This window comes from Anoplopoma fimbria, chromosome 14 (genome assembly GCF_027596085.1).
Source record: "Anoplopoma fimbria isolate UVic2021 breed Golden Eagle Sablefish chromosome 14, Afim_UVic_2022, whole genome shotgun sequence".
In the NCBI taxonomy this organism is placed as follows: domain Eukaryota; kingdom Metazoa; phylum Chordata; class Actinopteri; order Perciformes; family Anoplopomatidae; genus Anoplopoma; species Anoplopoma fimbria.
Genome location: NC_072462.1, coordinates 7,669,181 through 7,693,853, shown reverse-complemented (window position 1 = coordinate 7,693,853; position 24,673 = coordinate 7,669,181). Strand labels below are relative to the sequence as shown.

Below are 24,673 nucleotides of genomic sequence, written 5' to 3'. Positions count from 1 at the left end.
TATCTTTGCCCCATACTCATTTTTACTGAACAGAGCTTGAACGTGTTGTAATGTAACTGAATGAAACCTCTGTTAGCGTTAGCTGTTGAGCTCCATTTTTTTTAGCCAAGCAGGCTAACACGCTAACAGCTAACGTTAACTAGCTCTCCTCCTGCTGATTTCAAAACAGATTTTTTGTTTGCAACGTAGTGTACAGAACGGGGTAGCGAGTGACTTGTGTTGTTGCTGTTCCTGTGTAGCGTAAATGAGCTAATAAATGATATGATAACGTGATATCTGATCGGTATGAAGACTCACATACTCGCTGATGATCGATCAGGCATTTATGCTGCACAAGAGTCTTTTCCTGATTCTGGTATCGGTTCAGCCCTAAATGTAACCAACATTTATCAGCTATTTGGAATCTCAAATTGCTTTATCGCTTAAATGTCTCACGTTCTAACACCTTCCAAAGGAGTTTGCTGAAGTGTCACTTCCTCATATTCAAGTAAAAACCTCCAGGACACTTTGAGCAGATCATGACACACTTGGTGATGGACCATAAGGGAAATACTGTCATCTACTTCAATTCACAACCACTTCCCTGGAAAACTTACAGGAGACCCTATTGAGACCGAGTCCAAACCGTTACCACAAAAGCTGCCAACCGATAGCTCATGGCCTGTATTCCAGCTACCACTCCCTAGTGTCAGGAAAATACCAGGTTTTCTGTCACTGGATCACATCACTGCTGCATCATGGGGAACATGTGAGCCACGCGTCCAGTCAGCCCTGGCCTGATGCGCAGCAGGAGTCCCCCCCCCATGTCCACTTGTGAGGGCAACCACTTATCTGTTGTGCAAAGACATTGCCATGGAGATGGGGCATCTCGACTACCAATAAATAAGCAACATTGTCAAGCTGTGCAATCAGGGTATGAGTCACATCATCAGCTAATCACACAACCCCTTTCCCCTCCGTTATCTCAGGGCTGCATAACTCCTGTAATCCATAAATGGACTGAGCGCTAGCTCTATGACACATTTAGCACAATAACTCTTGTTTGTCGAAGCCATTGGGCTGAACTTTCTGAAGGAAGTTGGGCCGAGCTGACTCGCCTCTTTTGTGACCTTTTCCCTGTGAGGAGCCTTTCTCTTTCCCGGCCTGGTGTATTGATGCAAGACGTCTTTTTGAGGCTTGTTGTAAAGGTTTCACAGAAAAACACTTTGATTTTCTCTTTTCTTTTTTTAGAAGGAGCAGACAGGTTCACTGCTTTTCTGTTGAGCTTTGTGTTCCCTGCACATCCAAAATGTGTCGTGTACCTGCTGCAAGACTGATTTGATCACTGCAGTTTCTTTGAGTACCACATGTGAAGTGACTGATGTGTCTTATTGTAGGCACTATGCCTATTCTGTTAAATGTTAAAGCAATTGTGTTCTCTAGCATCACAAGAATTTACTACATTTTTATGAAATAGGGAAATAAGAGTTTGAGCACCAAGGAAAACGAGAATTTTTGTTAAAAACATTCAAAAAATTAACTCAAATCATTAACAGAATGTGAAAAGATTGAAGTGTTAAGACGTTATGTCAATGTGTTGTGTTGCAAAGATATCTGCCGAAATTAACATGCTAACAAGCTAGCCCTGGCCCATCATGTCTTGTAATACCACTTGTGGAGGCGATAGTGAGTCACTATAGCATCCCAGTCCAACATGAGGGGACGAAGACGGGGTGCTACAATAGTGATACCATGCAAGGGCATCAAAGAAACTTCCGATCATGAGAGAAACGTAAACGTGCAAGAATGGAGGTATCTGGGGGATATTTGAAGAGAATTAGGTGTGATGTACACAAAGCCTCAGTGTGCCAAACATTGGGTTTTCATAAACATTCAGGATATCTATTCCTGACATAACACTGGCTAGTGTCCAGCTTGTGGTTATCCCCTGAAAGTAAAATCATAATAATATCAGACTAAAATGGCGCCAAATACCCTCAAAAGCTTTTTTTTTCTAAAATTCAGCACTGTGCTCACCTCCTTCTACTTTGTCAACAGGACTTACATATGCTGGCTTCAAACTGAATGTTGTTTCAAGTAATGTGATGAAAAAAAAATAGAGGGATGAAAATACTTTCTGCTTTCAGACAAAAAAAGTTGCAAACCCTAGCATAGTTATCTGACCATTAACTTTTTGACCCAAATGTTTGATGATATCTATAGGGCTGGACCCAGAGACTGATCTTTTTTTTTTAACCCCTTGGAAAAGGCTTCTTATTCAATAAAAAATAAAGTTACAAGCAAAAAGTATAACCAAAAGGAGGCATAGAAGGTGTAGCAACGTTACGCCATCTTTCTCGACCAGGCACTGATGAAGAGGCAGCGAGTAATGTGGAGAGCCCTTTAGGGAGAGAGGCATGAAGTACATCTACACGCAGAGGGATGAGGAGTGGAGCCGCTAAGCGAGGACAAAGACGTCTTTGTCCTCGCTTAGCGGCTCCACTCCACATGTGTGCGTGAGGGGACTCCTCATGTGTGCGTCGTCCAAATGATGCGTAAAAAGTAAAGAATTAAAAAAAACACTCATGAACTCATTATGACACAATTTTGTTGAAAAAAAAATGTGTGAGTGAAGCCACTGAGTGCATGCCTGCTGCTTTAAGGTCTGTGCTGTTGAAGTGCTCCTATGGTCACCACCAGAGCTTCACCAATACACTTTTGAAACTTCATATTTATAGACACTGCATATTACGGTTCAAAGAATTTGTATTTGACGGCCCCCAAGAGTCTCTGTACAGTGCTCCCTGTGGCAAAATCCTTTTGAATTCTGGGGCCCCAAGATTTGATCCCTTGCACTCGTCTCTAGATATATATATTAAAAAAAAAAAAATTTCAAGAGTTTAAAATAAATATTTACCTCATTTACAGAAAAGCAAAAGAAGAGGAGGAGTAAAGTAAAAAGTAATGATTGAGGCCCTTTAAAAAAAACAAAAAAACCTTGTATAAAAATGATATTATTCTTGGCTCCATCATGACAGAATGGATGAAATTGCTGGGCATTGGTCTTGTTGGCACAGAACAGGATGTTGCATAATGCGCTTTGCTGCGTTAAAGGATGCTACGGCCAGCAAGGATTGTCCCACTTCTATTTAGTGTTAACCCACCCCAGCCTCATTTGCTTCAGTCTTGTTATTGTCTAGAAACGTGCCCATGTCGGGATGACTTTAAACTTGTTTTGAATACACAAAAAAAGATAATGGTTATATCGTAATTATCATTTGGACTTATGAATAAAAATATAGTATATTTTTTTTTTGTTATCATATATTCATTGTTGATATCTTTGTCGGACAAGATAAAGTATCCAACAAAGGTACAATGAGCAGTACTTGTATTAACATTGCTGTACGTGTGATTTTAAAGAGACAGTTCCACTAGAAACTAGGGTAGAAAGAAAATAGTTCCTCCATGAAACCGCTCACTTAAAAGGTTTATAGATGATCTTGAGGAATCGGGTCTTGATTTCTGGAAAGAGACATTGCTGTTGAGTTTCTCAAATGCATCTTTATGGCACTTTGAGCACCACAACCCTATTGCCACATAGTCCCATTATATTGGACAGAAGGCAGACATCTCTTCGGCCTTCGGCGTATGTCTCCAAAACTATGCAACTCACAACAAAACAATCTAGAATGATGAATAGCTAACTACAGGTATGAGGAAAAATAATATTTTTTTTGATTTCGTGGTGAACTGTCCCTTTAAGTATCAGCTGATTAATTCAATATCAAACAACCCTTCTTTTTCGCAATCAATATATATCAGATTGTTTGTCTCCTGATTCATAACTCTGATTTTGAATTGATCATCCTAAGCTGATCATAACTGATGCTAATGGTAACTGTATTCTGTTGTTGCTGGTGTCAATACACCACAGGTCAGTGGTGGTTATGTTAGGCTATAACGTTAACAGCTGGTATGGCAGTCAATGCAAAGCTCCGATAAAATAGAGCCAACATATTCTAGTTAAGGAAACAGCTATGTTACTAATATTTTTCATTAATATTATTAACAGTTTAGGGGTTTTAAAGTTAAATCACGACAGGTCAAATGTAGGCTACAAGCCCATGTTTTTGTCCCTGGGGGGGGATGCCTCCTGCCAGGAAACCTGCTCGGCCAGATTTCATTGACATTATCTGATTAAATACAACAAACTCCTCGTGTAACTTTGACGTGTCAAACACTTTGTGGTGTCGTTTCTAACCGCGTGATGAGATAAAAAATAAAGAAAAAGTTCAACTTACCTCTGACACACAGTAACGACATGGCAAAGCGCTTCTTCCAGCGACAGTCCGGTAGTTTCACACAGTTTTGCGGAGCAGCCTCTCAGCGGAGATTTACTCCGTCCGGCATCGTCACAGGCGGTTCAATTACTTTTCAAATCGCCGGTAAACTCCAAATGAATGTTTTACAGGTGGTTTTCCGGTGCTGGACTCGGGCAGAGAGCGGCAGCCCCCCACCGCGGCCACGCCATTATCAAAAGTCTCATCCCAGGTTACACGGACTGACGAACAACCTGAGGGCGCACAGAGGAGAGGGGGAAGGCGGGGTCGAAGCACCTGTTACTGGCGTCCTCAGTGACCAATGAGGATGCGGCATCGCGCTGGAGGGCGGGGCCATTTAAAAGAACAGAAATCTGACGAATCGCTGAGAGGGACAAGGTTGGAGGAAGAAACAGGTGACGTAAACAAATTGTAATGAGACCAAACTCCTGTAACTTTTTTTTGTAAAAGTTACATTTTGAAAGAAAATAGAAAAATTATAAAAAAGACATTTGAGCCGTTTTGTGAGATTTTTAAGATAGCTGCCTTTTGACTTAGTTTACTTTACCTGTGGCTTTAATATTCATTATATATATATATTATATTATTTTTTGAAAAGTATCTTTATGTGAATGTGAATAGCGATACATTAATTATGTACAACGTTTGACTTCACGTATTTATCTGCAACACAGATAAGATCACTGATTTCTTAGTTTCTCAATTCTCTTTCTTTTCTATTTTTATTCTCTAATGCACCTTATCAATGCAATCTTCTCACATATTTAGTTTTATCCATTCTCTGTTTTTTAGCTTAAGTCTAAATTCAGGTCAGGATAAGCAACCCCTTCATGACGAAGAGATTTACAAAAAAAAAGCTGCCCACTCAATGTACAACCAATTAAAAAAAAAAAAAAAAAAAAAAAAAAAAATATATATATATATATATTATTATATTCCTTTATTGATCCCCATGGGGAAATTCAAGTGTTGCAGCAGCTCAACTACACAGAAACAGATAATAAATACACATATTATACAATAAAATAAAAAATAAGAATACAAATAACAAATGTACAGTATATCCACATGGGGGGGGGGCTGGTCAGCATGATGACAGACTGTGGTCTCCGCTGTTGTTGTACAGTCTGATGGCAGTGGGCACAAATGAGCGTCTGAAGCGCTCCGTCCTGCTCTTTGGTAGAATCAGCCGATGGCTGAAAGAGCTGCCCAGCTGCCACAGTTCCTCATGGAGAGGGTGAGAGGGATTGTCCAGGATGGCTCCGAGTTTGGCCTTCATCCTCCTCTCACCCACTGACTCCAGACTGTCCAGCTCCAGACCCACCACAGAGCTGGCTTTCCTCACCAGCTTGTTGAGCTTGTTGGCATCTCCAGTCCTGATGCCACCACCCCAGCACGCTACCACAGACTGGTAGAATGCCTTGAGCATATATATATATATATATATATATATATATATATATATATATATATATATATATATATATATATATATACTTGCCAAACGTAGGCTAACACTCTATGTGCCCCATGCACAGTTGCCTTATGAACAGGCATGATATAAACCAAGGGATCCCATACAACAATGTGTTAAATTGTGTCAACAGGAGTAAAGTGTACTACGCCGTACGACTGTAACAGAGCAAAGACAGAACCAACAGCACCACCGTGCGTAATTAGTGAGTCACTACATTTGGTCCTGAAGCCATTTATTGAATGGTTTAATAGAAAGAGTGGATATAAAAACTTGAATAACTGTGGGTATTTCAAATGTGTCGTCATTTGTCACACTCTTTTGCTCTTTACCCCTTTTCATCAAATGTGGAATATTTAAGGATTTGACCGACACTGTCGATGATATTTTTGTAAATTGAACAAAATTGTATAGTGTCAAACGTGTATGCAGTACAGTCCGTTACTGCAGGGGATTGTGGGGGAAAAAACGTATCTACTGTAGTGTTTTATCGTTTTACAGTCACAATACTGTTTTTTAAAAACCTTTTTGATGGAAGTGGCAGGAAATAGAGATACATAATTAACTCAACCATAGTTTCTGTTATTATTTAATGTAAAACAGACATTTTCTAATGTATTCAGACTACTGAGAGAGGTTAAACTGCGGGGTAGCTAAAAGGGCTGTTCCCCCCCTTTGTTTTATAGTTAATTCTTAATAGCTGTATCGTAACGTTAGCTAAAAGATATAAAGCTACAGAGTAAACAATACAGAGTTTAATTCAAAGTCCAGTAAGCAGCAATTGGTCATCAATTGCTTCTTTAAATGAGTTATACATAGCAAAATGTGAAACGTTTATTTTCAGTCAATTAAGTACTTAGCCAGTTGCTTACTACCGCTACTTTAATATTATTATAATTATTTTAAAATGTTTTACTCTAATGTTTTTTATAAGGAGGAGGAGGTGCTTAACCTAATAGTTCCAACTGCTATTTTATTATTGCTATTAATTTATTTTTATTGTTAATATTATAAGCAGTAGTAGTAGTAGTAGTAGTAGTAGTAGTAGTAGTAGTAGTAGTAGGAGGATAATTAGTTGTCGATACCAATATCCTGCTAACGGAACCATAGCCGGTTTTGCAGCCGGCATTGACGGACCTTTTCACCGCTGCACCACTGATGTAACTTTCATTTCCTGACTGGTAAGGGTCATACACATGACTACAGAGTTTGTGTAGAGTCCACTTTACGAGAGCCGAACCTTTACACATTCACTGAAATTCATTTTAATAATGTTGCGAACGCTGTGTCGGACCGGCGGCGCCCTTCTGCAGGTAAATGAAAAGTCTTATAATCATATCCGGCTTGTTAGCTCGTGCAAACCTTCTGTAGGACGGTTCTTTCTCAGCCGTCATTCAGCGTGCAGCAGAGTGTTAATAATCCATGAAATGTCGCTCTTCATCCCGATATAAGCACCAGTGAATCCGTAAAAGATCACATGAGACCCCCTTTTAGTTAGCTGACCACTGACTGAGATCCTTACCATTAACCCTGATAGAAAATGTACTATTATGTGTTATTAAACCTTTACAGTGTTGAACTATACATAATCAATAACGTCAAATGTACACTAAAATGCATACTGTATTTAAAAAAAAAAATTGATGTATTGAGCAAATCACCAAAACCAAAAATAAACTAAGCAGAAGCAAAATCTTTTTATTAAATCTTTTTATATGGATTGGTCTAAACATACCATCTGAACATGTCAGCTATCGCTCTTGGACATTGTAAGGGGCATTTTGCACAGTTTTCTGACTTTCTATAGACTAAACAATCAATTCATATCTTTAAAAGAGTATCATGAAAATAACTGTAGTCTGCAGCCCTATTTATTTTCCTATTAAATACAAGTGCTATGAACTTTTTAGCAAGGATTTTGGTTTGAAAAGCATGTTCTGAAGATTGATTAAAAAAAATCTTCAGTCATCAAACAGAAGTTCCACATCTGATAGCGCTTTTTTTTCTTTTTCTTGACTGTGTCTGTAGCAAACCCAGCGGGCTGCCCCGAGGTTGATGGTCACACCGGCCCAGCAGCGATGGGCGTCCAGCCTGCCCATGAATACCGTGGTCCTGTTCGTGCCCCAGCAAGAAGCCTGGGTGGTGGAAAGAATGGGTCGCTTCCACCGGATCTTAGAGCCGGTATCCACCCTTTTTCCTGTTCAGATAATGCCAAATATTACCATGTGGAATAAAAAACATAAGCTTGACAACCTTTTTTTTCTCTCTCTCTCTCTTTTAGGGTTTAAACTTCCTCATACCTTTACTTGACCGAGTTCGCTACGTGCAGAGTCTCAAAGAGATTGTCATCGATGTACCAGAGCAGTCCGCAGTATCTTTAGGTGGGGGATCAATATATCGGATCAAATTCAATGTGTGACAAGAGTTAATAGACGTACAGTTTACTTCAAGTGAGTCTTGTTTTTACAGATAATGTCACACTACAGATTGATGGAGTGCTTTACTTAAGGATCCTAGACCCTTTTAAGGTATGCAATGCTCTAATGATTGACTGCTCCCTTGTGTCGTTTCAGTCTGATCATAGTAATAGAATTTTCTATTTGCCGTGTTCGTTCCCAGGCCAGTTACGGCGTTGAGGATCCAGAATATGCAGTCACACAGTTGGCGCAGACCACCATGCGGTCGGAGTTGGGCAAACTCACACTGGACAAAGTGTTCCGGGTAATGACAAAAAAACCCTGCTGTTTTTTTCCACATTGCTCTGCACGCTTGTAATCTAAAAGATGTCATGACTACTTTAGATATTAACTTTTTAATTGATTTATTTTTAAGGAAAGGGAGTCTCTAAATTCCAACATTGTCCACTCCATCAACCAAGCGTCAGACGAGTGGGGAATCCGGTGCCTCCGTTATGAAATCAAGGACATCCATGTTCCACCTCGCGTCAAAGAGTCCATGCAGATGCAGGTGGGGAGAACTGAATGAATGAACAAAGTCAACTCATCCTTTTTTTTGTTCATGCAGATGGACACTTTGTTCCTAATCGCATACTTTTAGTACGTACTGCAGCTGCCCTTGCAAAGTACTTACTGTTGCATGTAGTATGCATTAAATCGAGACTACTACTACACCTTGAACTTTGACCCTCTTGCTCATACGAACAAAAAGCATGCAAGCTTGCATACTGCAAAATGCGACCGGATGCAGTTGGACATCCTGGTATTTTCGGCAGTTTGTTCTATGTACTAAGACAAAGTAAATCTTCTTCTCTCCTACTAAATAGTATGGTAGTATGGGTATTGGAACACACAGCGAGTTTTCGCTCATGTCATTAAAAGAGAAGTGGGTTTTATACCCACTTTATGACTTCAGCAACAAATGCAGCTTTCTAAATCCTCAGAAACATGTTGGGTTTTTTTGTACAGATCCTGAGGAGGTTTCATTTTACACAGCAAAAAAAAAGTTCCCCAACACGCATTTTATTTTACTCCCTGTAGGTGGAGGCCGAGCGGAAGAAGAGAGCAACGGTGCTGGAGTCGGAAGGGACACGGGAGGCGGACATTAATGTCGCAGAGGGTCACAAACAAGCTCAGATTCTGGCCTCGGAGGGTCAAAAAGCGGAGCAGATCAATAAAGCGTCCGGTGCGTGCACTAAAGAGACCCGGTTCGGTTGTTATATATATATATATAATATATATGAGTTATATATCACTAATCAATTACTCTTTTCCCTCCAGGTGAGGCCCAGGCAATCTTGGCCAAAGCAGAGGCGAAAGCTAAGGCTATCAGTATGCTGTCTGCTGCTCTGACTGAGCAGGTGAAGAGGGCTTTCTTTTTAATGATATATACATGATCGCAGTCTTATTTGAAGTGGATTTTGATGATTTTTTTTATTGTCCATCGTACAGAATGGAGACGCGGCAGCCTCGCTAAGTGTGGCCGAGCAGTACGTGTCGGCCTTCTCCAACCTCGCCAAAGAGTCCAACACCATCCTGTTGCCCACGAGCCCCGGAGACATCAGCGGAATGGTCACACAGGTATTGAAACACGTGGATCATAATTTGTATTCATGTTCAGGGTTCTTTTTTTAAGTCGTTCTTGAATCTATATGGTAACATCTTGGACTCTCTCTCCCTGCACTCAGGCTATGACCATTTATGGCGCGTTGGCAAAGTCAAGCCCAAAAGTAATGGCAGAAAAGAAGAGCGACAACAGTGGAAGCCAATCATCTCAGTAGCATTAGAAGACTCTGTGAATGAACTCCAAACACTAGAACGACGCAGAAGAAGAAGAAGAAGAAGCAGCAGTCTTTGGCTCCAAGGCAAAGCTGTGTGTGTGTAAAGTTTCACATACCTTCTCCTGACAGGACAGAAGGAAAAAAAACTGCCAACTTCATAAACTTCTGGGATCTTTTGCCTTGGGAGTGTTGGGGAAAAATCACATATTTTTTTAAGAGGAGTTTTAATCTTCACTGACCATTCTTTACGCTCAGTCAGATTTGAGAATTTAACTCCAGGCTTCTGAAAAATATACTCAAGCACCGGTGACTCTGGCAGGCTGACAAAGTGGAGAAATTGTATAACAGAAAATATGGGATTTATTAGAATACATTAATTATTTTGAGCATCAGATCTGTTGAGGTTTGTATTGTTGCACAAACCCAGTTGAATTGGATGTAAAGGGTTAAAGTTTAAAGAAGCACTGTGTAGGATTAAGTGGCATCTAGTGGTAAAGTTGCAGAGTACATCCAACTGATTACCTATTTGCCTTTCCCTCCTTTTCCAAGCGTGTCGGGGAACTACGGTGGCTTGTTGGTAACATCAAAAAACACAGAAGGCTCTCGCTAAAGCCAGTGTTTGATATGTCCACTCTGGGCTACTGTAGAAACATGGCGTCCCAAGATGGGCGGACTCCGTTAAGAGGATCTGCTTACTATCTAGATATAAACGGCTCATTCTAAGCTAACAAAGAATACAGGTTTTTATACATTAATGAAAACCATAGTTGAGAATATTATATTCAATTTCTGCCAATATATCCTACACACTGTTGCTTTAAGTGCAACCTACGATTGTGTTGAATGTACTCTCCTCTTGCGTCCTATTTTCAGGGCCGGCCCAGATAACAGCATTCAGGTTCTGTTGGTACATTAATAATAACAGGGTAATTATAAGTTTATAAACGGCTTGTTTACAGCCATCAGTGACAATTCTTCTCCTGTCTTCAGCATCTTTGGGACCATGTGATATCTGGATGGATGCCATTTAGTGGAAAGTGTCTCAAAGTTTAATTAGTACGAAATTTGGCCCACGTTAGATTAAATATCTCCCTGATCTAGTATTTACTTAAGAAATATTATTTTGAAACATTATTTAATTCTCTCCTCTTTTTTTTTGATAACTAGTTGGTATACAAGGTCAGCCCTTGGAACAAGTGTTCCTTTCCTCTTCACGTTAGTATTCACCACTTTTGTCTTATGGAATATATTTATTAAATGTCATGACTCTCTGCAAAGACAGCAAGTTTGTCATTTTAAAGGCTTCAGTGGTGGTAACAGGTTAAGGAAAAATAATGCATAAAAATGAAATTGCCACATATATATATGTTATTTGAGCCTCTAATGAAGTGAAGGGTGCTCCGTTTATGACACGGTGGAACGGGCCGTTATGAAGCACTTATTTGAAAATATAAAATTATGTTAGAGGAAGTAGTCAATACAAATTAATCAGAAACAGCTGGACTTCCTAAAATGTAATGTCTGGAATAATCTTTACTTTTGTTCAAGAAAGACTCAAATGGATGTTAAAGTTGACCTCCATGTTTTGGGTTAGTGTTTGCATTCAGCAATGTTAACTTACCATTAAATAAAAAAAAATACAAAAGTTGGTATGGTCTATGTGTCAATCAATATATTTCAAAAATTGCTTCTATGACTTTAAATCTGTACAGGTATGGAAAAAAATATACCAAAGTTGAAATGGTGTTTGTAATTTAATATATATATGTGTATATATATATATATGTACATGTATGTATATATACAGTGGGTACGGAAAGTATTCAGACCCCTTTAAATTTTTCACCCTTTGTTTCATTGCAGCCATTTGCTAAAATCGAAAAAGTTCATTTTTTTTTTTTGCATTAATGTACACTCAGCAACCCATCTTGACAGAAAAAAACAGAAATGTAGAAAATTTTGCAAATTTATTAAAAAAGAAAAACTGAAATATCACATGGTCATAAGTATTCAGACCCTTTGCTCAGTATTGAGTAGAAGCACCCTTTTGAGCTAGTACAGCCATGAGTCTTCTTGGGAATGATGCAACAAGTTTCTCACACCTGGATTTGGGGATCCTCTGCCATTCTTCCTTGCAGATCCTCTCCAGTTCTGTCAGGTTGGATGGTGAACGTTGGTGGACAGCCATTTTCAGGTCTCTCCAGAGATGCTCAATTGGGTTTAGGTCAGGGCTCTGGCTGGGCCAGTCAAGAATGGTCACAGACTTGTTCCGAAGCCACTCCTTTGTTATTTTAGCTGTGTGCTTCGGGTCATTGTCTTGTTGGAAGGTGAACCTTCGGCCCAGTCTGAGGTCCTGAGCACTCTGGAGGAGGTTTTCTTCCAGGATATCTCTGTACTTGGCCGCATTCATCTTTCCTTCAATTGCAACCAGTCGTCCTGTCCCTGCAGCTGAAAAACACCCCCATAGCATGATGCTGCCACCACCATGTTTCACTGTTGGGATTGTATTGGGCAGGTGATGAGCAGTGCCTGGTTTTCTCCACACATACCGCTTAGAATTAACGCCAAAAGTTCAATCTCGGTCTCATCAGACCAGAGAATCTTATTTCTCATAGTTTGGGAGTCCTCCATGTGTTTTTTGGCAAACTCTATGTGGGCTTTCATATGTCTTGCACTGAGGAGAGGCTTCCGTCGGGCCACTCTGCCATAAAGCCCCGACTGGTGGAGGGCTGCAGTGATAGTTGACTTTGTGGAACTTTCTCCCATCTCCCTACTGCATCTCTGGAGCTCAGCCACAGTGATCTTTGGGTTCTTCTTTACCTCTCTCACCAAGGCTCTTCTCCCACGATTGCTCAGTTTGGCTGGACGGCCAGGTCTAGGAAGAGTTCTGGTCATCCCATACTTCTTCCATTTAAGGATTATGGAGGCCACTGTGCTCTTAGGAACCTTGAGTGCTGCAGAAATTCTTTTGTAACCTTGGCCAGATCTGTGCCTTGCCACAATTCTGTCTCTGAGCTCCTTGGGCAGTTCCTTCGACCTCATGATTCTCATTTGTTCTGACATGCACTGTGAGCTGTAAGGTCTTATATAGACAGGTGTTCAAGTCCAATCAGTTTAATTAAACACAACTGGACTCCAATGAAGGAGTAGAACCATCTCAAGGAGGATCAGAAGAAATGGACAGCATGTGAGTTAAATATGAGTGTCACAGCAAAGGGTCTGAATACTTATGACCATGTGATATTTCAGTTTTTCTTTTTTAATAAATTTGCAAAAATTTCTACATTTCTGTTTTTTTCTGTCAAGATGGGTTGCTGAGTGTACATTAATGCGAAAAAAAATGAACTTTTTCGATTTTAGCAAATGGCTGCAATGAAACAAAGAGTGAAAAATTTAAAGGGGTCTGAATACTTTCCGTACCCACTGTATATATATATATATATATATATATATATATATATATATATATATATATATATATATATATATATATATATATAATATAAATAAAACTTTTGTATATGTGTTACATATATACTTAAAAAAATGACCTGTGCCAACATATCATCACAAGAAAGTAAATGTAATTTTCCTTTAAAAGTTGTCCGTGGGAAATGTTGCTTATGACAACTTTGTATTTAAAAGCTCTAAAAAAAGTGTTTTGGGCTCGTTGACATAACGACGGAGCGACACATCTTTGCTTGTTTAAAGATGTCATGAAGAGGGTGTTTCTGCCCTCTTCTTTGCCTCACAGACGATATGGAAACGTGTGGTTTTGGCTGCATTGCATTTCATTGCGTTTTAAATCAATGTATTCATTTTCCAAATAAACAAAACGGATATCCATTATCATTAGTACAGTTCCGTCAATCAGTAAGTTAAATGCCATTTAAAGTTTTAAACTGTGATATTAATGTTGACTGTTTAGAGAGCAGCTGAAAACGTCCTCCTCAGTATGTTTTTAAAATGGGATAGGCCAATATCAGGGAAACGCTAGGTAGGGTTTGGGTTTCATTTATTATCAAGCTATGTCTGAAAGTCCGAGTTTAGGGCACAGAATTCACCTGGTGTTACATCGAAAACTGCCCGGCCCCGCATTTCCGCCCGGTTGCATGCGCGCTGTAGTTCCTAGCTGTCACCAGCCACCTAATCTCATTGTACCGGAGTCCATATGAAGGTGAGGGAGGTGTCGCGCAGTTCTCCGTTTACCTGAGGCACCTGTGCCCCCTGTGTCGTTAGCACACACACACACACCCCCACCCCCCCTCCGCCCTCCGGCAGAGAGAGGACGAAAACCCGACTGCTACAAGGTCAGTGACGAATGCGGGACAAGCTAGCGGCGGCTAACACACGTTAACTTATTCACCGTCTCCTCCTCTTAATGTAAGCTTTTTAATACCACCGGGCACGTCTCAGCAGGGCGTGCATAACGCTTTTGGCTTCAGGGGACATTTGAGGGTTTTTTGTGAATGATTACCTGCGCTAGCATCTCGTGTAGCAGGTGTTACTCACAGTTCATTTCACTTTTCTTTTTTTCTTTACATTGTGTGAAACAAGTGTGCATGGAATGATTTTAAACCTGTACCCCCCCCCCCTCCTCCTCTCCTCTCCCCATGTAGAATGAAGAGGCTCCCGGTGCTGTGGCTGCTCCTCTGGGTGTGCGCGTTGTACTTTGTGGGCATCTACCTGTTCGTCGGCGGCTTCCTGCTGGTGAGGCTGGAGGTGAACAGGACCAGCACCTGCGGGGACGTGCTCCAGCCCGGCGAGGAGCCGGCGGACTTCTGCCGCGTCCGGCCTCGTTTCCGTCGGGCCGTCCTCCTCATCGTCGACGCCCTCAAGATCGACTTTGCGTGGTTCGACCCCGACAACGCCTCGCCCCGACCCTACGAGAACAAGCTGCCCGTGCTGGAGGAGACGGTGTCGGCCAGGCCGGCCCACAGCCGCCTGTACCCGTTTCGCGCGGACCCGCCCACGACCACCATGCAGAGGATCAAGGGCTTCACCACCGGCTCCCTGCCGACCTTTGTGGACGTGGGGAACAACTTCGCGTCCAGTGCCATCTTGGAGGACAACCTCATCCACCAGTTTGGGCAAGTGGGTGAGTAGTTTACACGGTTGTGTCTGTGACAGGCAGTATACTACAAGACACTATGCGCAGCACTGAAGAGGAAAGTAAACGCACAACATGGATTATCAAAGAGCAGAATAACATCTGAAGTGAGCTGCACTGATGTCTAGCTGCTCTAAACCACAGCATGTCAGTTTGAAGTAATTCTATACAGTATGTTTTGGGTTTAAGATGAACTGCCAGAGCAGTCCATGGTTTAAAATATAAGTGAGGAAAAAGAAAGAATGAAAACAAATACTACATAAAACAAAGCAATACATCAAAAGGAGGCAAGGTTAGGTTTAGGTCAGTGCTGAGTAAAAATGTTTTCAATTGTTGGTAAATCTTCACGGAGCTTGCATCTTCCAAATTCCAAGCCTCGGGTTGGGAATTCCATAGTTTTGGCGGTTAGTGACCAGGCTGAGCTGCTGATTTCACTCTTTTTGTGATAGTTTGTATTTAAAAACAAAACAAGGAAAACATCAGGAGAGTATCTTAGAAACATTAAGGTTTATAAGTTAACAATGAATCAAACCTCTGCTTCTGTTTTCTCACTTTTGATGTCACTTGTTATTGTTATGACCATACAGAGGGGATTTATTTCTGCTTGCGTCCAACTTATTAATTACACCTCAGTGTTTTTCTCAAGTGCTGTTTGAAATGTAAGCTAGAGATGTGTTGGACGTATACAGATGTTCGTTGACGTTGTCTAGATTTGTTCATTTGAAATGCGCGTGTCCCCTCACAGGCAAACGCGTGGTGTTCATGGGCGACGACACTTGGGAGAACCTTTTCCCTAAGAAGTTCCACCGCTCCCTGCCCTTCCCTTCTTTCAACGTCAAGGACCTGCACACGGTGGACAACGGGATCCTCCAGCACCTCTACACCACCAGTACGTGTTTAGATCTTAGCTTCTGCTCTGTCCTTGTGCTGTGCTCCCGCCTCACGTCTGTCCCTTGCTGTTTTTTGTTTTTTTTGACAGTGGTAGGGGACGATTGGGACGTCCTGGTTGCCCATTTCCTCGGAGTGGACCACTGCGGTCACAGGTTCGGACCCGACCACCCGGCCATGGCCGACAAGCTCACCCAGATGGACGGAGTCATCAGGTCAGACTGCAGGCTTGTTTTCACAGCATCCCCCCCAGCTGGCAGTCATCATAATGTGTCGTTTAGCAACACTCATATTGTTACACGCTGAGCCAGATAGTTACTTATCAAGGAGTCAAACTAACAATGGCTGCAGTTGATTGAGTTCCACATCCAAGACATCATAAGTTCTTAGTGCAGGAGCCCCAAACTTTTCTCTGACCCTCTCCATGCTTTTTCCTCTGCAGGTCTGTGATGGACCGTCTCCAGAATGACACCCTGCTGGTAGTGATGGGAGATCACGGAATGACGGACACCGGAGATCACGGCGGAGAAAGTCAGAAGGAGACGGACGCCGCCATCTTCCTCTACAGTCCTTCCCCTCTGTTTTCTGCACCGCCATCCCCGGTCAGTGGTAGAGGAGGAGCCTTATCCACAGTGTGTTTGAATGTGAAGCAAGTCATGCAGTTTTGTGCAGCTTAAGGGAAAGTTTATTGAGAAGAAAAAAGGGGTAAAGGCAAATGTAAAACATCTCTTCAGTCTGTTTTCTCAAGGACAAATTTTAGATGAATGATTAACCTCTACGAGAAAATACCTTGACGTTGGTAGATTGTAGATTGCTTTGGCAAATACATAACTTTAAATCTACAAGTAATGTAAACATAAGCCACAGTGTTAAAGAAAACTCTTTATTATCCTAATGAGCTTGCATTTAAATAATTAAATAAAAATAATAGAAACAATGTGTTAAAAGTGCAAGAAAAAAGTGCTAATAGTCCAAATTAATCACAGGTTTAATAAAAAAAACAGTAATAAGCCTAATTAAATTCCAGTTCTGACACACTTTTTAATATAGTAAAATAATATACTGACACTTATTTATAACCAGGACTGCAAAGTCTTTATGGTTCTTAATTGATAATAACCACACAGCTTTGTAAAAGCATAGCCGCTCTATGAATGTCTAAGAACGGTTATGATGTAATAACAGAATTAAAACCATGTGATGATAGTCTCTGCTCAGTTAGAATGATTTTGCTGATTTCCTGTTCCTGTCGCTGCCAAATGCCACATTCCGGTAATCCGGTAACTAGCTGTAAATGAAATGCAGTGTGAGAGATGAGCACTTTGTCAGACTGCTGAAAGTTTACAAAAACAGACTCATTATAATCTGTGAATAACTGGCAGAAAGAAAGCTTTGACTCCCGGACCATGTCAAAGAACATCAAATGCTGTCGAACAGACGAAAAACAACAGATCTGGTCCACAGATGAGCCAGTAAGGAACATGATCCGATTACTGTTAGCTTCTATCTATGTCTGTGTTTGCTATATTACAGATATGAAACGTCAAAACATTTTGTGCGCAATCATTTTAGTTTCACGGTTGGCCGTTCAGTTCCACAAATTTGATGCTGCGTGGACATCGCTCTAGAAAAGTGACCATCTGATTTGCATAAGCGCAGTGTGATTAAAGAGTTCCATAATTGAAAAACTTTTAATTTAAATTATTTTTTCTTCATTTAAAAAAAAAAAAAGGTTACGAATCTTACCAGACAGTCAATTCCATTCGATGGTAGATGTAACTTACCAACTCATAGCAGCTAAAGTTAGAATTTTCTTACTTTTAATACATCTTTCCGTCACATATTGGACCTCTATTAATACAAGAGCAGCCCTTTAAATCACAGATAAAGAGTATTAGTAATCTTTGTATTTTCCTCATGTTTGTAGAGCGAACCGGACGTGGTGCCCCAGACAGACCTGGTCCCCACCCTGGCTCTGCTGCTGGGGGTTCCCATCCCGTACAGCAGTGTGGGGCAGGTTCTCCTGCCTGTGTTTCCTCCTCACGGGCAGACGGAGGACGCAGTTGGAGGTCTCAGCCAGCTGGAGGCGCTGTGGATCAATGCAAAACAGGTAGTCTGCTCAGTTACAAACTGTGTCCACTGGGGAAAAACATCAGTTTCACATTTGAAGGAGTGTGTTCAGTAAGTGTGTATGTTTTCTTATTTCGTGTCTAAGTTCACCTTTCATGATGGTTCTGTTTCTGAAGGTCAACCGTTTCCTGGAGACGTACTCCGGCATGGCCAAAGACATCCCACCAGAGAGCCTCTCTCAGCTGAAGGCCGAGTTCTCCCGCCTCTCCTCGGAGTACCTCGACACGGTTCGACAAGGCCGACCCCCTCCCCACGGCTGGCTGCCTCGCTGCAGGCCTACCTCACCTCCGTCAGGGACACCTGCCGAGCCACCTGGGCTCGGTTCAACCCGCTTAAGATGGCAGCAGGTCTGGCCATCCTGGCGTTTGCCTGCCTGTCGTGTTTCGTCCTGTCCGAGCTGTCCCTTGCCCTGATCAGGGAGGACGGACCCGGACTGAGGGCCCCGGTCGTCACAGCGCTGATGGCAGGGATTTGCGCGGCCGCTGGTCAGCTGAGTGTGCGGGGCTACATCGAGCTGGCGTGGTGCCTGGCCGCTGCCGCCTTCAGCTCGGAACTGCTCTTCCTCTGGAGGGCTCGCCGATCCGGAATCGTCCCTGTGGTAAAGAACGGATCCAGAGCCGCGAGGTGGTATGGCTGGCTGACCCCGCGGCGCCTCCTCGCCCCACCTCTCCTGGTGCCGCTCCTCCGCTGTGCCTCCCTGCTCTCAGACAGCTACGTGATTGCAGAGGGCCGCGCTGTGACCTTTCTGGTGCTCTCCCTGGCTCTATATATTCCCATCCGTCTCAACTGGGACGGCCTGCTCCTGCCCCCCAGCCACGACCCCCTGAAGGCGGCGGGGATCCTGCCCTCCCCAGCGCTGTCACCGTCGACTGTGAGGAAAGAAAGCGGCACCCTCCTAGCCTGCTTGGGGCTTCTCATCGGCAGCCTCTACCTCTCCCTCTCCTTCCACGCCTGTCGGGAGGAGCAGGGCTCCTGCCAGCCGTCCCCGTTCCTCTCACCCCTGTCCCGGGTGCAGGACAGCCGGCTGAAGAACCTCCACTACGTCCTGTCCGTCTTCGCCCTGGGCCTGTGGACGTATCTACTGCGACGCTGCCTCCGCCATTACGGCAACCTCAACTCCACAAGTGGGACGGTGTTCACGGCCCGCTGGGTCCTCCTGCTGCTGTCGGTGTGCCTGGCGCTCTACTGGGCCGTTAGTGCCACGCCAGAGGACAGCTTCAGGAATCTGGCTGAGCTGATCGGCCTGGCCCAGCTGGCCCTCCCCAGGGTCGCCTTCTGCCTCCTGGGACTGGGGCTGTCTCTGATCTGGCTCGACCCCCTCACCGTGTTCGCGAAGACCAGGGCGGCGGCCTCGGCGCGAATTCCATCTATGCCCCCGCCACGCTACAGAGCCAGCACGGGCATCAGCCCCCAAGCCGAGCTGCACCATCTCATCCCGCAGATCTACCAGCGCATGCGTCGCTCCCTGGAAGACGGAGATACGAGCGGGGGTGTCGAGGCGGACGACGGGCCCGCCGTGGAGGCCTACGGACTGGGGACGGTCTACTCCGCCCCTCTGCTGCTGTTCTGTGGCCTGCTGGGGATCGGCCTGCTGCTGCTGCACCCAGAGGCCATGGCTCTGTCTTTCCTCCTGCTGCTGCTCGAGATGGGGGCTCTGCTGCATATTCACGCCTCCTCCACCAACCTCAGTGGGCAGCAAGGAACGTGTTCCGGTGAGATTCTCGTCACCTTTCTCTCTCTGTGCTTTGTTTGTCCATTATGACAAGACCCTCTCTCTGATTCCTTTCCCTCAGGTGGCTTCAATGTGCCCTGGACTCCAGTGGTGCTGTGGTCGCTGGCTGCCACCCAGTTCTTCCACGCCACGGGTCACCTCCCCACCTTCCCCTCCATCCAGTGGGGCGCCGCCTTCGTGGGATTCCCCGATGGCCACACAGGCACAGTGCTGCCTGCCTCCCTGGTCACCCTCAACACTTTTGCCTCACACATCTTGTTCTCAGGTAGATATAAAAAGAAAAGCAGCAAGTGTTTCTATTAAATATGATATTTTTAAAATATGATTTAAAAAAAAAAAAAAAAAACAGCTGTTGCATCTGCACAAGTAATAGGATTTAGCTGGAACAAAAGGCAAGTTACATTACAAACAAAGATAAGAAAATAAAGAATAACTAATGAGATTAAAGAATATTTCAAATGAATATGATTAAAAATGCATACAATACACTTTAACGTTTTAGATGGAGGTTTTATACAGTTCTAAAAACTGTGAAATCAAGAAAGGGAATAAATTCCACCCCAAAAATGATGGCACACTGCTTAGTTAAGGTACAAAAGATGAAGAAAATGTATTATTATGACAACATGATTAAAAGCAAGGTTAATGCATACTATTTTATATAAATCAAATAATAATAACAAAAATAAAAAAATTGAGTTAGTGTTAGTAATTGATACATTTTTTGATTAACTATAAAACACATCAAATATGAAAGAACAATGTATAAGAAACTTGAAATCTACTAATGCGGTTAATTTGAAGAGTTGTCAACTCGGTGCAGAGATCAAACTGTGAGCCTGCGCCTCGCTGATTCCCATTTGTGTCCATGTGTCATCGTCCTCAGTGGGTTGCCCGCTGCTGCTGTTCTGGCCCCTGGTGTGTGAGGTGCGTGGGAGCAGGGGAGGAAGAGCCTGCGGGGACGAGGGGGAGGACGCCGTGATGGAGATGAGGCTGAGAGAAAACCCCCAGCAGTTCAGCTCGGCCCTCCTACAGCTTTCAACGCGCTACCTCTTTATTCTCGGAGCACAGGTACGCTTTTCTTCTGCTCGGTCGGCCCCATTCCATTTGATTTGTTTTACCACAGCGTGCGAGTCAGTGTCTCCACTCATCTCTTCTCAGGTCTTTGCTTCAGTCTGTGCTGCTGCTATCCTCAGGAGACACCTAATGGTGTGGAAGGTTTTTGCGCCCAAGTAAGTACCCCAATGGACTTTCCAGCTCACACAAGCTCACTAACAGTAAAGGCTTTCTGAGGATGTGGACACGGTGCTACTGCTAACTGCTAACACAGGGAATGCACATTAGTGAGGGTCTACTTTACTGTAGGCAACCACTGTAAGATATAAATATTTACTTCTGCTTATCTTAAAAAAACGGAATTCTTACCATTATTTAAATATTTTTATTTTTACAAATGTTATTTTTTTACATTACATTACAGTCATTTAGCAGAAGCTTTTATCCAAAGCGACTTACAGGAAGTGTATTCAACATAGGTATTCAAGAGAACTACTAGTCACCAGAAGTCATAATTGCATCTCCTTTCTTAAACAAGCATCTTAAAGCATAAACCAGAGCAAAAGTATAGTGCAGAGGCAAGTTACTACGAAAACAATAATTGCAACAGACTAATACGAATATAATAAGTGCTACAAACTACTACGAATAGGATAAGTGCAGTAAACGAATACGAATTCAATAAGTGCAGCGAACTGATACGAATACAGTGAGTGCAACAACTAATACGAATGCAGTAAGTGCTACGAGGAAGGCTCGTTGCTTGTTATCATGCCATCAAAATCAGAAACATTAAGTAATAAACAAAACGAAAATACAGATTTCTTAAGTATTGTTGAATAAGCATGTTGTGTTTGGAGTAATGGCTACTTTTTGAAACGTCTTGTTATGTCGGTGGATTTAGGGAAAAAAAATGTCAGTACGAGGGTACAGCCTGTTTGGAGATGATAGATTTGTTTGATTTAAAAAGTTTGACTTCAAGTTGGGTATTGGGGAGTAACAGAGCCCTCTGTGTTCTCCTTCCAGGTTAATGTTTGAGACCTCGGGGTTCCTGGTGAGCAGCGTGTCTCTGCTGATCGGGGTCTCGTTAGTGCTGAGAGTGGACGTGGCCGTGGCCCGCTGGTTTAAGAAACTCCTCCCCGATGCATCCAGGTAGCGACGGCGCTGCTGCTGCTTTACCAGCGAAAGTCCACCAGAGCTCACTGTGCCACAGAGAAAAACAGACACGGCGGTGGTGGTGTCACTGTAATGTTTTACTTGGATCCTTCACAACAAAATATAAAAAAAACATTGCCATCATGTGTCTAGCGTAAGGATCCCCACAAACGGGTGGCGTGAGGTTGCCACTTATTGTAACTCCTTTGAGGGCTACGTTGTGCATTACTGACCGGCTCCTCTTCAGCCAGAGGGACTTTGGGAACCTCACATCTTGGACTGACTGCATCCTGAGTCGCATTGAAGATGTTTTTTGTTTTTTTTACAAAGATAAGACGATAAGCTCGTAGACCACCTCACTCGGCTCATGAGGTTGAAGGCTTTTATTTGTACAAGGTCATGTATGGAACAGCAGTTTCTGAATGTCTCTTCTAAACTCCTGTTTTCTTAACCCATCAAAAGGGATTCATCCAGAGCGTGGATGAAACCTTCTGAGGCCAGACAGACTTGCAAGTGGGTCACGGTGCAGCAGCCAAAATAGCTTTACTAAATACAAAAACAGAAAACAGTTTACTAGTTACATAACTGTCACTGCTGGCTAGCAACAGCGTTTTAGATACAAATTGGCCTGTTGCAAGTTGAATACTATGAAGAGGGGGGGAAATGAAATTTAAAGGAAATAAATAACATGACCACTTTCAACCACTGAAGCCGATCTGCCACCCAGTCTGGAGCTGCTTAGTGATCAATTTGCAGGCAGATCTGCTCCATTTGGTGAAATCCATCGTCATCAAGTGCAAGTTCTGGAAGAATGTTTCCATTCTTTCTCTTTTTTTTTTGTACTTTTTGTATTTTCAAGATGTTGAAATAACCAGCATGTCTGGTTACTGCCAGTTCACATAGTATTACTGTGAATTTTTTTTTTTTTTACACAGTTTCAGTCCCTTAATCTGTTCCTAACTTTATTTATAATTCAGATTCTTTTAATCACTAATGATGCATTTTTTTAAAATCTCAAATCAAATGTTTGTATTAATAAGGCCTCGTTCATCCTTTTCAGTGGAATAGGTGCCTAGCTTTGACCAATGCCTTTTTTGATTTTCTTCTCATGTAATTATGTCATTACATTAAATCCAGGATCTGCAAAAACGCCAACCGTTGATTTACTTTTTGCTCGAGGTCTGAGTCAGCATCTGTCGTTTGATCTACTGTGTGTCCAGCTGCAGTCAGCAGCTAAAGCTCATTAGCTAATGCATGATATCCAATGAATGTTGACTCAGGTTGAATTGGCTACAATGCAATGGTACTGATGGTTGTACTGGAGCGACTGGTCATGTAGAGCGGCTGCTGTAGTGATGGTTCAGCTAGGTTGAGTGATGACGGGGTACTTTTTTTTTCTTTTTTTCTTTTTTCTGTTCTAAAATGTATAATATATTAATATCTGATTAATTAAGATTTTTAAGTTTTTCATTCTGTAAAAAAGAAAAAGTAATAAATCTTTTTTACGTGATGTCTTGGCCTCACGATTATTTATATATATCCAGATATCCCTGCTGGGATTTATGGTGCATTCCACGTTTCAACTTGATTTATTGTTGCAGAGCAAACTATTCATACGGTGCTCAAAAGTGATATTTAATGTTTCGTTTATTGACCTGATGGAGGAGATGGGTGCTGCCATTACTTTTTACTGCCCATCAGTCACGGCGCTTCATTCATTATTCACCGGGGCTTTTCCACATTTCCACTTTCCATAAATCTGGAAGTTGTCAAACATCTCACTTCTTACAAAGGGCAAAGGTTATATTCAATATATTTTATGTTCTTGCCTCGGCCTGCCTACAACCTGTTTTCCACAAAGTCATTATTTCATTTGTAATAAAAATAACTTGGGTGCAGGAGTCAATGGTTTTTTTCTGAATAGGTTTTTGGTTTGTTGCCTGAAATAAATTCTGTGATCAACACAAAGGTTTTGCTTTACTACATCAAATACGTCAGTAGATACCTCTTTCGTTCATTTTGAAGCCTTTACGTATTAAAAAGAGGTGGTTGCTAAAAAAGTGGCTAAATGAGACTCCAAAGCATCATCACAGCGATTAATGTTAGATTTTTTCTTCTTCAGATTGCATTTAAGCTTCAAAAATAATTCAAGTGGTGTTTGTTTGTGAAGAGTATCTTGCCGATCAAAATGTGTAAGTATCATAAATGTTTGTTTACCACAGAGTTGATTTGCTCCATAATCCAGAATCCAATGGAATAATCCCATCGGCTTTTTGTCACATAGGAACCAGTGCGAAACGCTCAGCTGCAATTTTACACAAATATCTAATCAGCCAATCACGTGTCATGTAGACATGGTGAAGACAATCTGAAGAAGCTCAAACCAAACATCAGAATGGGGGAGAAAAGTTGATGGGAGAGCCTTTGAACGTAGCGTGGAACCATGACTGATTTAATGAGCAAGACGGGCTGGTTTGATTATTTTAAAAACTACTGATCCACTGGGCTTTTACTGGTCAAGTTAATTAGCTTTTTATCGGACTGTACGAAACAGTTTGTGTGAATAAAA

At 42.4% G+C, this 24,673-nt stretch overlaps 3 protein-coding genes and 1 long non-coding RNA gene across 6 annotated transcripts in view; 2 read left to right on the top strand and 2 right to left on the bottom strand.

Moving 5' to 3' along the window:
* Positions 1-4,516, bottom strand: part of LOC129102001 (protein unc-13 homolog B-like) — a 71,688-nt gene extending 67,172 nt beyond the window's left edge. For both annotated transcript variants that reach the window (XM_054611908.1, XM_054611909.1), the window contains exon 1: positions 4,284-4,516. In XM_054611908.1, coding sequence (XP_054467883.1) covers positions 4,284-4,305 — 22 coding nt within the window. In that variant the 5' untranslated portion in view covers positions 4,306-4,516. The remainder of the gene's footprint in view (positions 1-4,283) is intronic.
* A 2,397-nt stretch (positions 4,517-6,913) lies between these two features.
* On the top strand, positions 6,914-11,664 carry LOC129102197 (stomatin-like protein 2, mitochondrial). Of its 2 annotated transcripts, none has more exons than XM_054612227.1 (10): positions 6,914-6,977; positions 7,825-7,977; positions 8,078-8,177; positions 8,266-8,324; positions 8,416-8,517; positions 8,629-8,763; positions 9,294-9,438; positions 9,534-9,613; positions 9,705-9,833; positions 9,941-11,664. In XM_054612227.1, exons 2-10 carry the CDS (start codon positions 7,852-7,854, stop codon positions 10,031-10,033), a joined length of 969 nt encoding a protein of 322 aa, XP_054468202.1. In that variant the 5' UTR covers positions 6,914-6,977; positions 7,825-7,851; the 3' UTR covers positions 10,034-11,664. The 2 variants fall into 2 exon arrangements, with proteins under 2 accessions (XP_054468202.1, XP_054468201.1); XM_054612226.1 differs by having other exon boundaries at positions 6,927-7,109.
* Positions 7,884-14,797, bottom strand: LOC129102199 (uncharacterized). Its single transcript, XR_008531709.1, has 3 exons — positions 14,720-14,797; positions 8,097-8,171; positions 7,884-7,993 (listed from the first exon to the last, which is right to left on the bottom strand). It is a non-coding gene; the product is annotated as an uncharacterized LOC129102199 (long non-coding RNA).
* On the top strand, positions 14,095-23,518 carry pigo (phosphatidylinositol glycan anchor biosynthesis, class O). Its single transcript, XM_054612225.1, is given in 12 exon segments — positions 14,095-14,343; positions 14,653-15,131; positions 15,889-16,032; positions 16,123-16,246; positions 16,474-16,633; positions 17,959-18,141; positions 18,278-18,401; positions 18,404-19,873; positions 19,955-20,158; positions 20,780-20,964; positions 21,055-21,125; positions 21,976-23,518. Coding segments are annotated over 11 exon segments (3,273 nt in total). The 5' UTR covers positions 14,095-14,343; position 14,653; the 3' UTR covers positions 22,106-23,518.
* The last annotated feature ends 1,155 nt before the right edge of the window (positions 23,519-24,673 follow it).